This window comes from Panthera leo, chromosome C1 (assembly GCF_018350215.1).
Source record: "Panthera leo isolate Ple1 chromosome C1, P.leo_Ple1_pat1.1, whole genome shotgun sequence".
Lineage (NCBI taxonomy): Eukaryota > Metazoa > Chordata > Mammalia > Carnivora > Felidae > Panthera > Panthera leo.
Window position 1 is genome coordinate 175,765,691 of NC_056686.1, and position 14,572 is coordinate 175,780,262.

The following is a 14,572-nucleotide window of genomic DNA, read 5'->3' on the forward strand; positions in this document are numbered from 1 at the left end:
TATTAGATCTATCTTTTTTTTTTTTTTTTTTAATTTTTTTTTAACGTTTATTTATTTTTGAGACAGAGAGAGACAGAGCATGAACGGGGGAGGGTCAGAGAGAGGGAGACACAGAATCTGAAACAGGCCCCAGGCTCTGAGCTGTCAGCACAGAGCCCGACGCGGGGCTTGAACTCACGGACCGCGAGATCATGACCTGAGCCAAAGTCGGACGCTTAACCGACCGAGCCACCCAGGTGCCCCTAGATCTATCTTTTTAATAATTACCATCTTTTTTCATTAAAATATATTTATTATGTCTTAATACTGATACCAAATTCACTTTTTCTCTTATTTTTTAATCTTCAAATTGCTGATTAATTTGCATATTAAGAATTTATATTTTTATATCCACACAAAGGAAAGAGTCAGTTGGAACTTCTAAGAAAACACTTTTTTTTGGCATTTACTCAGTTAATAAAAATGAGCTCATCTTGTAGCTGTTTAATTTGATGTATGATAATATTGTACATATTTTACTTAAAAATAATAGACTGTGATTCTTTTTCTTTTTTATGTACTGAAGGTTACAAAGGAGAAGGCTTTTTTTTTTTTTTAGTATAGTCCCTTTCCAGAAATGTTCTGACCCCAATTCTGAGGAGTTCAAATTAGGAGGCCATTAGGACATATTTGGGTGGCTCTCCAGTAGAGTACTTTGAAGTAATCTAGTCACCTTATAAAACTTAAATGTATTTATTTTTATCTTAGTAGTAGCCAGTCTAATCTGGATGGCCTGTTGCTCTGCATCACTCATACTTCTCATGCTTTTCTGTGTTCATCACCATGGGAACTATGAAATAGCAATACTTAAATATGGAATCCTTCTGATCTCTGCCCATTTGTTGATTGATTTTTCTTTTCTTGCTGACCCAAGTCTTCTACTTTGAGTGAGACTAGGTATGCATATTAAGGAACTTCTGTAGTCAGTAAATGAACCTTATTTTCTTTAGCATATTCCTTTTATCTTAAGAAACAACATACTTGGAAGGTCAGTAGTTGTGAAACTAGTAATTGCCTTTCATGATACATTTTTATCTCCTAGTTATAGTTGGTTGGCTAGGAAAACAACAAAGAATCAAGCTCTTACTTTTAAATTTCTGTAGATGGACATATTATAGAAATCTACAAGCACTTTTAAAAGCTTTTTACATTTATATTGCCTTAGTGCTGATAGTTTTTGAGTGATTGGATCACAGACTCACATTTCACTACCAGCTGTCATTCAACTTCCATTTAAATATTTTCTGTGTAAGATAAAACTACAGTACAACCATCCTAATTAGTACCTGTGCATTTAGGGTTCTTGTAGATAAATTTCTGCAGTGGTGTGAACATCCTTGCTTCACAGTTACTCTTCATATCATCTGATCAGAAGATGACACCTAACTGTAGGTGCAAAATCTTTTTTAGACACTGGAAAATTTGTTACCCCTTTAATTTTTTTTTTTTTTTTAACATTTATTCATTTTTGAGAGAGAGACAGAGTGTGAGTAGGGGAGGGGCCCAGAGAAAGGGAGACAAAGGATCTGAAGTAGCTCCAGGCTCCGAGCTGTCAGCACAGAGCTGGACATGGGGCTGGAACTCAGTGAGATCATGACCTGAGCTGAAGTCAGACGCTTAACCAACTGAGCCACCCAGGCACCCCTGTTACCCCTTTAAAAACCATATTTAAGATGTTTAAAAATAGTTTACTGGAGATTTCAATTCTGGTTTTTCTGGGTGTAGGTATTCGTTTTGTGGATTAATTTAGCCCTTTAAAATGATGTATGTGCTTAATAGCGTGTCATTTTAAATTACCCTTCTGTTCACTTCTGTTTTAAGACACTTAAAAATTTATAAGAAATGTAAAAATAATTTTAAATTATCTTACAATAACTTACTAAATTATTTGTTGTAATCATATCTTTTTTCTGTTATTACTTCCATTTCCTTTACCCTAGATAATCAGTAGTAAGCTTTCTAAATTGATTTACCCTCCTGGCAAATTCTTTTAACATATCCTAGTACTTCTGCCGTAGGAATTTCTCAGGTATCAAAAATAGTATATTTAAAGTACTCTGATCAGGGTCATTCCTTTCCTTACCCTGTTACTAGAGTAGAGCATCGTGTTCTTTGTAAATCCCTGTTAAGTATGATTGTGCATGCATCGGAAGATTTTTTTCATCTTGAGACTGAAACTTTATTCATTAAATAGTTTTTAAAAAGTTTGATATATTCAAGCAACCATACCTCTTTACATTAGGAATATAAATAGCTAGCTGCCTTTATAAGTGGCATAACATAGGGTCATGTAAAAATATAACAGGGAACATATTATAGGATTGCAGTTTAATTCTGGTGTTTGTAGAATGTGCTAAAGTTAGAGAGCTGAGCAGTTCTCTTGTAAAATATGATAGTATACTAGGGCCTCCTCCCTATTGGCCAATATTACTTGGTACTTTTTTTAAGGATACACATTTCATTTAGAATCAACATAGTTTTCCATCATTAAGTTTTATTCAAACATATATAATTCTTGGCTTATTGTTAAATCTCAGTTTGCTCTAAGAGAACATTTTTAACTGCTGAAGCAATAATTTATCAGTTAATATATGGATTAATTATAGTGTGGTCTTTCACATATAACATATTTAAAAATCAACAAGTACCTTTTCGTACATTTGTATTTTGCTTTATTGATTTCTGCCTGCCTTCCTTCTCACTATCTGTCCACAGATACACAGATATACCCAGATATACTGTCACCACAGCTACAGTACATGCTATTATATTTGTCACAGGCTAGTGGAGAACACAGATGAGTTAAAGGAACTCACAGAGTAGTGGAGAACACAGATGACTAAGTAATGACAGTAAAAAGAAGCCACCAGCTGCCTAGAGGAAGGTTAGGGAGTTTTTCAGAAAAGTTATCATTTGAGTTTGAAGATGGTAGGTAAGAAGGGGTGGGGGTTTAACCTTGTAGCAAGAGAAGAAAGATGAAGAGGAAAAGCACCAATTGAAGAACTATGTCACAAAGAAGACAAATACCATATGATTTCACTCATATGTGGAATTTAAGAAACAAAACAGATGAACATGGGGAGAAAAAAGAGAGGCAAACCATAAAACAGACTCCTAATTATGAAGAACGAATGAGGGTTGCTGGAAGGGAGGTGGGCAGGGGGATGAAATGGGTGAAGGGTATTAAGGAAGGCACTTGTGATGAGCACTGGGTGTGGTATGTAAGAGATGAATTACCAAATCCTGTACCTGAAACTAATATTACACTGTATTTTAGCTAAATAAAATTTAATAAAAACTTGGAGGGCAAAAAAGGAAGTTAAATGAGTTAGGTTCAAGAGAAAGATGAGTAGACAAGAAAAGTACTTGCATCCCTGGGAGCATTAACTGAGTCTGGGGGCATAGGTGCGCAAAGGAACAAGTCTGCCATGAACAAGGCATCTTTTATGGCCCTAGGAGGAACCAGCTGAACTTCTTTAACAGCCATATGTAAGCTGACATGAGATATTGGAGGATGGGATCCTCAGACAGAGTTGGTTCACCTCAGATGCCAGATCTCATCAGGACTTACGCTTAGTAAGCAGTGATAAAGAAAATTAGGACTGAGCTAGAGAGACAAAGTTTTGCAGTGCTAGAGATCCCAAAACCTTGCTAGAAGAAAAGACCCCATTCCATCTTTAAGACATTTGAAACGAGAAGTGAACTAGAGCTAAATAAAGGGGCAGCTCAGCTCCAACCCAGATACATTCCTAATTATATTGAAGAGATTCTCTCTTTAGCTACTTGACAGAGGAAATAAAGTGCCTTCTCTGGGGGAAAATATCTACTTACGTATCTATTTTTCTTTCATTTACTTATGTATCTATGCAATGTCTGGCAAAAATAAAAATATTAAGAAACAAAGGAAAATGGGATCTATAAGAGAAAAAAATAGTTGATATAAGAAAACAAACATGACCTCATATTTGAATTAGCAGACAAGAACTTAAAACAACTATGTTAAAGAATTTAGAGGAAAAGATGGTCAAAATTGCTAAAAAAACAATTTCAGCAGAGAAATGGAACTCTAAAAAAGAACCAAGTGAAATTTCTAAAACTGAAAGTAAAAGTTTATTTCTTATAACCAGCAGTGAGCCACTGAACCTTTTTAGGTAGAGGGTGAATGTCATGGTATTTATAAAATTAATTAGAACACTGTAACTCCTACCATAAACTATGTCTTATTATAAGAAATGTTATCTTGAACTAAGTTTTGAAGGAGGGAAAGGGACTTGACATAGATTTGAAACAGATTTTTAGGATAGAACAGGCCTAAAAGACTTACACAATATTGGCAGTAAGAGGGAGAGGGAAGAATCAGTTAAATCTAGAGTATCTGCCTTTGGAAACTGTTGGATGTTAGTGTTATATGAGAAAGAGGATTAAGTGTAAGTATCAGACGTAAGAAGGAAAAGAATGAGTTCAGGTCTGGGTGTGGTTGATTTGAGGTGGCTTTGGGACATTCAGGTGATACTGAGTGAGCGTTTATTTATAACTTGAATGCTGTCAGTTTCATATGTATATCTTTAGTAAATTCTAAGATGTGTGTTTTCTCTCATTTTGACGTCTCTAAAAACAGGTCGTGGCTTGTAATTAATGGCCTCCCCAAATCCTTTTTGGATGGGAAGTTTTGTGCATTATTGATAATTCATGTGTTGATTGCAAGAATAAACAACAGTTTCATATTTTTTTTTGCAAAACAACAAATGCTTTGTGAGACCTAAAAAGAGAATATAGCCACAAGTGAAAAAAGCTGGGTTAAGTTCAAAAGGTTTGCTATCACATGCCAGGCACTGAAATTGAAGACACAAGAGGAAATTGCCATATCAGTGAGGATAGATAAAAGAAATATCTAAGCAGTGAGAGGCTGGTGTGGACCAATTCATGTATTGCACAGGACTGTTGTTAAGGCATTGTATCATGAATTATTTGGCATATATTTTCTTTTTCAGAGATTCATAAAAGTATAGTGTTTCTTATAACTTTGATCAAGAATCATTGGCATACATGTAGTAGTTGAAACTTTGGGCGTGGAGGAAATATCTAGAAAGAACATAGAGTGAAATGAGAAAAAGGCATAAGAGGTCTCTGATGATAGGGTCTGATACACTCTGCTCTGAGTGTGTCCTTTGTTTAGCAGGAAGGCAGAGTGCATACCTGTTGTGATTGCTGGGCATGTGCACTCCTTGATCTCTGTCAACTTCACCTCGATGTGAATTTGGTAGTAGCCTGTTTACTTTCCTAAGGCAGAAAATGTAGCACCACAGTGTTACAAGTGAGAAATACCATGGTGTTCCAAGGACTTTAATTCTGTGTGTGAAGGTGACATGTTAAATTTAGGCCAAAAAAATACCTACCTAAAAATGGAGGAAAGCAAAAAAAAATTTTAATTAAATTGTTAGTAACGTAATATGCTGATGAACTTACCTGATCAAGAGAAAAGAAGCAGGAAAACATCAAATGTGAGCAAAATAGAAATACAGCTTTTCCCTTGTTTTTTTTTTTTTTTTCCCCTCAAAGATCTTTTTTTCCTAAGATAAAAAAAGTTGTATATATTTATAAAATAAAGTTTCAAAAATTATAAAAACACCATGTGTTCCTTATAACTAAGAAAACAGTCCAAACAAATTTGGGGTTTATTCTTATTACCACATTTGTATTTTTTTCTTCTATGCATTCATTTCTGTGCATGCATTTCTATTTGTTATTCAAAACTTTTTTGTTAAATGCCTGTAGGTTATTAGTCATTGAGGTGCTGGGGCTGTAATGTCATACATGGTACATAATCATTTGCTCTTATGCTTCTTGTTGTATTCTAAAAGGGGAGGTGGACACAAATTTTTTCAAATATTGATAATTTCTAGGAAGAAATAAAACATGGTTTCACTTTGGGAGAACCAGTCTTTGATAGGGCATTCAGGGATGGATTCTTTAAAGAGGTGATACTTAGGTTAGGATCTGAAAGTTGATAAAGGAGTTAGCCATGCAAAAGGTAGTAGGGGAAACACCATATGCAAAAGTTCTGAGGTGCAAATAAGTATGATGTGTTGGAGGACACACCAGAAGGAGAACATTGGTAGGAAAGGAACTTGCCATAGTCAAGAATATATAGGTCCATATAAGCTTTAGCCCTTTTCATTCCCAACCCCTTTACTCCAGTTATCCAGTGTTATTAATAATAGTGTAAAACAGTTTCATGCTACTGTTAGGCCCTCCCCTACATCTCTTTCATTTCAATAATTCCTATTTCACAGTTACATTGCAAATGCCATCCATGTTGCCATATTATGTTTACATTTGGCTAAAACTCTTTGCTTATCAATTTTATTTTCTCATCTTCTTCTGTCATAAAATTTCTATTTTGATATAATTCTCATTTGGCTAGTGCTCATCCACCACTGTTTTAATAAAATGTACTTGGGGAATGAACTTCTGAATCCTTGCAGTGTCTTCATTTTATCCTTATACATAGCCCTACTGGGTGTAAGTTTCTTAATTACCCCTCAATCATTTGTAGATTGTCTTCTAGTGTTATAGTTAAGAAATTTGATGCTAGCATTTCCTCATAAGGAACTTACTATCTCTGAAAGTTTCTAAAATTTTTTCCTTGCCCTTAAATTAATCCTAAAATTTAGGATTTCCAGTGGAAGTGTGGTGTCTCTTTCTCCATATATACATACACACACACACACACACACACACACACACACACACACACACACAAATATTCCTGCTTGTAGTAAGCTCTTGAAATTTGTACTAAAGACTTTAACTCAAGAAAATTTTCTTCTGTTTAGTTAAACCTGTATTTGTTTCTTTTTCTCTTCCTGGAACTCCTGATTTTATGCTAGGGTTTCTAAGTCTTATATTTTCCTCATGATTGCCATTCTGTTTTGTTCTTTTTTGTGAGCGGTAGGTCAAAGATTGACCTATTGCAGCAACTTTTAGCCTTTCTGACTTTCGTTCACATAGTACATTTTAATCATACAAATCTAATCAAAGCAAAAAATTCTTGATGCAGTATATACTCTTACTATGTGTGATGCACTCTATTTTCTGCTCTTGTTTAGTATATTCTAGACTTTATTTAATTTTAAAAAAATACTAGTTGCTATATATACTAAATCAGTGATTCTCAATCAAGGACAGTTTTCCTCCCAAGAGACATTTGGCATTGTGTGGAGACATTTTTATTGTCATGACTGAGTTGGATACTGCTGGCATCTAATGGGTAGAGGCCGAAGATACAATTACACATCCTACAATGCACAGGACAGCCCCCTCAACAAATGTCAGTAATGCCAAGTTGAAAACTGTACACTAAATTGATTTTTTTACTTCTCAGTGCTTTGTTTCTCAACCCTGGCAGTACAGCCATTAGAATCACATGAGAGGATTGATTTACTAAGTTGAGATTAGCTCATGACTGGTAGTTTTAAAAGTTCCTCAATGTTTAAAAAACAAAGATTTATGGTATAGTAATGAGAAAATATCCAGGCCTAATTGTGTGTGTGTGTGTGTGTGTGTGTGTGTGTGTGTGTGTGTGTGTGTGTTTAACAAAAGCTGGTTATTAATCTGATATGTAAGCATTATAATATTTATACTTTAATTCAACTTTTTAGTTACTACACTAGTAAAAAGAAAATCTTTGTGTTAGATTATACTGTGTTTTGAATATTTGTTGTTCAGAAGATGAAATTAAACCAGACAATTAGACATTATTTCAGATAAGAATTTTTAGTGTAGTAATTAAGGTTATCACATTTGCTATATTTTAGCCTTATACCACCTATATATTGTATTTTAAGGTGCAGACTAAGCATCATTCCAGGTGGTTTGAATATCAGCAAATTATTAAGATACTGCATTCTGGTGAGCCCATGTTTCTGTGTGGTGGTAGAAATCAGATTATTCTTGTTTAGATCACACAGAAGAGATAATACTTAGCCAAGTCAGTCCAGTTACAAATAGAGGAGTCTAGCAGAGGATCAGAATAAGTTGCAAAGTTGAGCCACCTTGGGTTCCCGGAGTTGGGAGAGGACTGGCCTTCAGTGATAGAAGGGGTTGAATATATTGTATACAGATTTGAAGATGTGTGAAGTTCTTTTCACATCTAAATGTGCTTTCCTCTTATCTGCCAACAGGTACAACTGTAACTGCTTTAAGATTGTTTAAGAATCTACCGGTAAGAAAGCAGTTTTACTCAACTGCTAAAAAATGTAAAGATGAAATAAAAAAGATCCAGGATCTCCTCATAAGCTATGGTATACTTAAACCTGACTTAAGGATTGTTTTTATACATAACAAGGTAAGTATTATTATGTTTCTATAAGATTTTTCGGTATATGATATTATAAAGGCACAATTTTATCAAAATCAGATATGTAAAGTCTTCTTGCAAAAATTTGTCCACATTTGTTTAGTTTATTATATAAAGAACCTCTTTACTTTCTTATCTGACATCTAAATGAAATCTGATTGAACCTTTCATAATTTCTGAGATCAGGGATTTTGCCAGTAGACATCCAAGAAATATTTGAGTGCTACCTAAATATGCAGATGTATAAGACTTGTTCTTTTCCTTTAAGGAGTTCACAATTTAGTGACATTTTTCACCTTCTATTACAAACTGTTTCTCCTTTGGAAGAGTTTTTTTTGTTTTTTAAAGGAAACTACCTCATTTCTTCCCAGTTTTCAAGTGAGGCTGATTAAGAAATTCTTGTTGCTTGATGAATCTTGATAGAATGAAAGGTATTTTCTGATTATTCTGTTTTTCATAAAATTCCACATGTGCACTTGAATATTTAAGAGAGGAAAGCAGAAGTATGGAAACCCAATGGGGAGTTGAGAGTTAACATTTATTGAGGCCCTACACAATGCTACATCATATCCTAGGTACATTAAACTCCTATGATCCACAGCAACAACTGAGTGAAGTAGACATATCAATTTACCATTGTCCTCTGGACTGAACTCAAGAGAGGTTTAATACTTTGCTCTGTGTTGCACAGCTAGTAAATTGTTGAGATGGGATTTGAAACTTAACATGCCTACAGACTGCAGGCTATTTCCACTCTGCTGTCTTGTCTTTTCATTTTAATACCTTTTGTATATATAGTTCTTTTCCAGGTTTCAGAACACTTACTAATAACTTTGTAAGTTAAGCAGCATTATTTCTATTTGTAGGAGGAACTTAAAGCTCAGAGTAATCAAAGAAATTGTTATATACTTTACAGTAATTAGTAGTACTGGGGTCAGAATCCTTTTTCATCCAGCATTCTTTCTATTCTGTGTTTTTTTACTTGTTATTAAGATGATTCTGTCTTAAACCAAACCATGGTGGAATATTTATGATCAAAATCTTTGGTCATTTAAAAAAAAACAGAAAAGAAAGAAAAACATTAAGATTAGTCAGCCACCTATTCCTGCTACCATAGAACTCAACCACATGATACCTTGAGATCTCTTCCTGCTCTACCATGCTGTGATTCCTCAGGATGTTGATAGATGGAGGCTCATCCCGGTAGTATAAATAACCCTATGACCTCTTTATCCAAAGGACATTTAGCAATTAAAAGCTGAATATACCCAAGTTAAGAAAAGATCAAGGACAGAAGAAAGTGATTGGGAAGGGAAAACATATGAAAAAGGTAAAATATGAAGATAGGAACTTCTTTTTTTTAAAGAAAAGCAACAATAAGAAAATAGAATAAAACAAGATTTCTGCCTCATGTAATAGAAATGAGTATTTAAAGTCAAATATATATTTTCTAAGTTTTGGATAAGTTTATATTATTTTCCAACCACTGTACGATCACCAGTACAGGCATTATCTTTTGAGAATGGAAGGTAGTATTTTATAATATGCTGCATTTTATTATTTTTTGAGGACAGCACATCTGAACTTACATTGAATAAACACAAGTCCCTTGATAGCCTTCAGTAATTTCAGATTCAGTTCAAATCCTAAAGAGTATGCTGAGAGTATTTTACCATGAAAATAATGTGAGATTATCAAAAATCTTACAGTAAAATTAAGTATTAGTATTATTACACAAGATCAAGGACTGAATTAGAACAAGCACTCTGTCTTCAAGCTTCCTTCTCTTAGTACAAATTATTGTGCCACTTTTTTCTTTCTTAGTAGTGCTGTTGTGCCTCAAATGCTGAAATATATTGTTAAACCTCCCAGAATGGCAGTGGCACATATCATAAATCTCTTTGAACATTGAGTCCTGCTCTCCTCTTAGCCTTTTTCTTTTAAACATGTTTATCATTATTTATGTGCTTTTCAGAAGAATTTTTTGCCTCTGCTTGAAATTTAAAAATGACTATATTGACATCTTTTCTTGAAATTTTTTTCTGCTTTATAAACAAACAATCATATTGCACATAATATGAGAAGTACTATTGCTATTTTGACATCTTGGATTAGATAGTGTTCCTTCTTTTTATGAAGGTTTAACCTGCCAAGACATTCTTTGAATACTGATAATGTTGATGTTCTTGCCAGTATGGTTATGTTAGAAAGAGGTATTTTTCTTCTTTCATCACCATGTTCCTTGAAAGCATATTGAATAATGAGACAGCCAAAGGGAAATAATTTACAAGTGGATTCAGTGACTTTATTTAAAGTAGATATTATTTGGAGAAATGTTAGAGCCATTCCTTAAACAAGCACTATAGTCTTCAGCTTTAGTTGTAATAACTGAATTCCTGTGAAGTCCTGCTGTGTATATTTTCATTTATAATGTAGTTATTTCCTAGAACTAAAAAATTTTCTCAGTGTGATTATATGAAACCAATTTAGTATTCTAGCTCTTTCATATATGCATGAATAGTTCTGTAGACGACTAGTTTAGAATATAATGTTAAATTGTGATTTCAAATAAGGGGTACTTTCATATTTCATGGTTGTTGGTTTTTGTGGATGTTTTCTTCTGACTAAAATACTATTTATGGTTGTAAAAATTGTTTTGAATTGAATTTTGTTTTGATAATTAGAGGCCCTCAGTATTGAAAAGCTGAATTGGATTATCATTGATACGAGAAGGTTTTAACTGTTACAAGAGAATAGTAATTTAAGGAGTGACTTTCCATCTACCTACCCTACCTCCATGTCACATTAGTCTAAAAGCTTATTGGGATCAGTTTATTTTTAAGGTCTGGAAGAATGATGACACAGCTTTGAAGAGTTGAATATCTCTGGCATCAGTCAATCTGGGAAGAGGCAGGACCTTAGCTGGAAACAGAAACCCAGAAAACTGGCCATAGAGATTTGGTAGTGTGTGTAGTGGCTTCCTCTCTTGACATAGTTTTCTGGGTCGCTAGGAGGGTACTCTTTTGTGGTGGTGGCTGAAGATGTAGGAGGAAGGGGGTGACCAAGAATGAGAAAGAAGGGACATGTTTATTAGATTATAAACTGAAGATTAAAAAGTAGTAGTTTATAATATGTATCCCCAACATTCATGATATTCTCTTTGTTCATTGTATTATTATTTTTTTTTTTTTGCAACTCTTAGCCTTTTACACAAATATTGTTAAATGTCTCAGTTTTGTTTCAGCTGTACTATATGAGGAATCAAGAAAAAGTCCACAGTTGGGCCAGTATTACCCACATCCCAAGCAAGGTTATGGAGGCAGTATAGTCAACAGGAAATTCCAGTTCAAGACTGTAGTTCAAATGCCCTTTCCTTAAATTCCCTTTCTTTTTTCTAGTTCCAACTTTGAAAGTTTGAGTGGGTTTTGTTTTTTGTTTTGTTTTGTTTTTAATTAATGAAGGTGGAGGTCCATTCAGATATAGTTTTCAGGTTAGCTTGAGGTTGATTATCAGTCTTGATTGGTTGGTTGGGATTTTTTGGTGATATTGTGTTTTGTTTTGTTTTTTTGCTGCCTGCAAATTAATGATAACTAAATTCTTTAAATGGTTCTGTTTTTTTCTTTATTATATTCTTTTACTTTTCACCTAGTTTCTGTTAACTATTATATAGAAAAGATGAAAGACATACATAAGTCACATTTTATAGTAGTTTTTTTTAAGCTTATTTATTATTTTTATTTTTAATTTATTTATATTGAGAGAGAGAGAGAGCACACACACACACACACACACACACACACACACACACATGAGTGGAAAGGGGCAGAGAGAGAAGGAAACAGGGAATCCCAAGCAGACTCCGTGCTGTCAGCACAGAGCCCAACACAGGGCTTGATCTCACGAACCGTTAAGATCAGGACCAGAGCCGAAATCAGTAGTCAGATATTCAATGGAATGAGTCACCCAGGCACCCCTACTGTAGTTTATTTTTTATCTCGATGTTTATCCATACTATCCATATTGAAGGAATCTCTGAATTCTTCCCCTATCCCCAGCAAGACATAGTTATTCTTCGTCTTCTGTAACATTATTTACATATTTCTATTATGTCATTTTTGCTTTGTTGGCAATGATTTGTGTACTGTCTTTCCTTCTCAGCAGACTCTTGTGGGAGGGAGAACTGCATCTAATTCATATTCCCCTTAATACTCAGTGCATAGCACACAGTAAAATACTAAATGAAATACATGGTGCTAAAATCAAAATCACATAAATTTATAAAACTCCAGTTTTGAACACTCTGGCCTCTTTCAGAACAGGTGTCACTGGAGAATCCAATAGGATGAATCCTCAAAAAAGGATTCATTTTATAAATATGAGGATTCATCCTTTTAGATTCTTCAGTGACCTCTTAGATATTTACAGAGTATATTCTCACTTGTATTCATATATACTGTTCTAGTCTCTTTTCTTGGCATGTAAGTCATTGATATGTCTTCATTAGAACTAGTTAGGAAATACATGAAGATTGCATGGAGGGACAGTGAGAGGGAAACACTTGACAGGGACATAGTCTTTAAGTTATCAATTTAATATATTTTGTTTCTATTAACTTAGTTAAATGGAACTATATGATTATTCCTTTACAAATTCTCTAACCAAATACATCTTACAGTTACTATTTATCCTAATACGTTTCTCTACTTCAAAACAGTAGATTTCTCTTCTGATCAGTAATTTCCAGAGAATTCTGCACAAATCTAGCTTTTTGAGCTTAGGCCAGTAAAAGTTGATCACATGATCTCTAAGGCCCTTTTCAACTCTAAACCTCTTTGATTTTTAAGGATGTCTACATAAATCTTAAGCACTTCATTTCTTAAAAAATTAGAGCTTCACATTTCCATCACTTAGAAGTTCTAAGAAGGTGATTTATATATCAAATCACAAAATATAAGCATTTATGCCTCCTAGATTTTTAGGTCTTTACATCTAGAAAAGACCACTGAAAATCTTTTTTGTCCTGTCTTAAACCTTTTAGCAAATAGAGTATTTTTATCCCTATCCCTTCCCATTTTATCTTCACGTGACCATGTGAGTGGATTGCCTAATAACTTAAATGTTTAATGTAGCATAAGATGAGCTAAAGTTCAATTCTCTTAGCTCTTAATGCAATATTTATTCTCCTTTGCTATAGCTTTTCCACAGCTACTAGATACAGAGCTTTGAGTATGTGCTATGGAATAATTATGTGATAGCCTATGGAATAATTACATGGTAGGAGTTTACAGAATAAGTGAGGAAGATGTGAAAGTGTATGAACGTTTAAATAGATGAAAAGAATAATGAAAAGTTACTGATTATCAAATGATATTGGTAAATACTATGAAAAGGGAAAGGTTACTTCAGGCTAGAATAGTCAAGGAAGACTTCATGGTGGATGTATTTTGATCTGTATCTTTCTGTGGATGTTTAACAAATGTCTTGGCTGGACTGGAGCTGATGCTGGTGTAGATCAGTGTGTGTGGAGATAGGTCTGACCCCCATGAACAAGAGTTCTTTCTTGCTCTGAATAGATAAAATGTCACTTTACCTGTAACAAAATGTTTAGAGAACTTACCTAAAGCCTAAGAGCTTCATGAAAATCAACTTAAAACCTCTTTATAGCTGGAATTCAGTTCCATACTAAATGTAGATGGTGAGGCAGGAGAGGGTCAGCAGAATTTCTGAAAAAACCCTATGAGTAAGTGAAGGTATCTGATCTGGACAGAAAGCAAAATTTCTCCTTAGGTTTTTTTATTGATAGGAGCCAGATGAGAGCCCAGAGCAGTGAGGTGTAGATGTCCATTGGTAGTTACCAACAGGGAATCTTTAAGACCATCTCTCTCTCCTCCATGCTTTTATCTGTATGTGTCAGATGGTATTTCCAGAACTCTCAATCCTGGCAAGACCTCTCTAGTCTTTCCCTTAAGAGTCAAAGTCTTGCAACTGTGAAGTGCTTTGGGACTGCCAGCCCTAATCTCATCATGTTTCTATTCCCTTTTATGTCAATCAACTCAAGAAGGCTGAGTCTCTCAACTCATTCTTTATCACCCTGGACTCTTTTTCTCATCCAAATCATTTGTCTCTTACACATCCCCATGTCCTGAAATGTCCCATTTCATGATTAGTCACAAG

At 34.3% G+C, this 14,572-nt stretch overlaps 1 protein-coding gene across 5 annotated transcripts in view; it reads left to right on the forward strand.

Annotated features, from left to right (window-relative positions):
• Positions 1-14,572, forward strand: part of PMS1 (PMS1 homolog 1, mismatch repair system component) — a 98,084-nt gene that overhangs the window by 29,649 nt on the left and 53,863 nt on the right. For 4 of the 5 annotated variants that reach the window (XM_042949443.1, XM_042949441.1, XM_042949444.1 and 1 more), the window contains one exon: positions 8,223-8,386. In XM_042949443.1, coding sequence (XP_042805377.1) covers positions 8,223-8,386 — 164 coding nt within the window. Of the gene's footprint in view, positions 1-8,222; positions 8,387-9,654; positions 9,729-14,572 lie in introns of those variants that run through there. The other variant, XM_042949445.1, reaches the window with a different exon arrangement.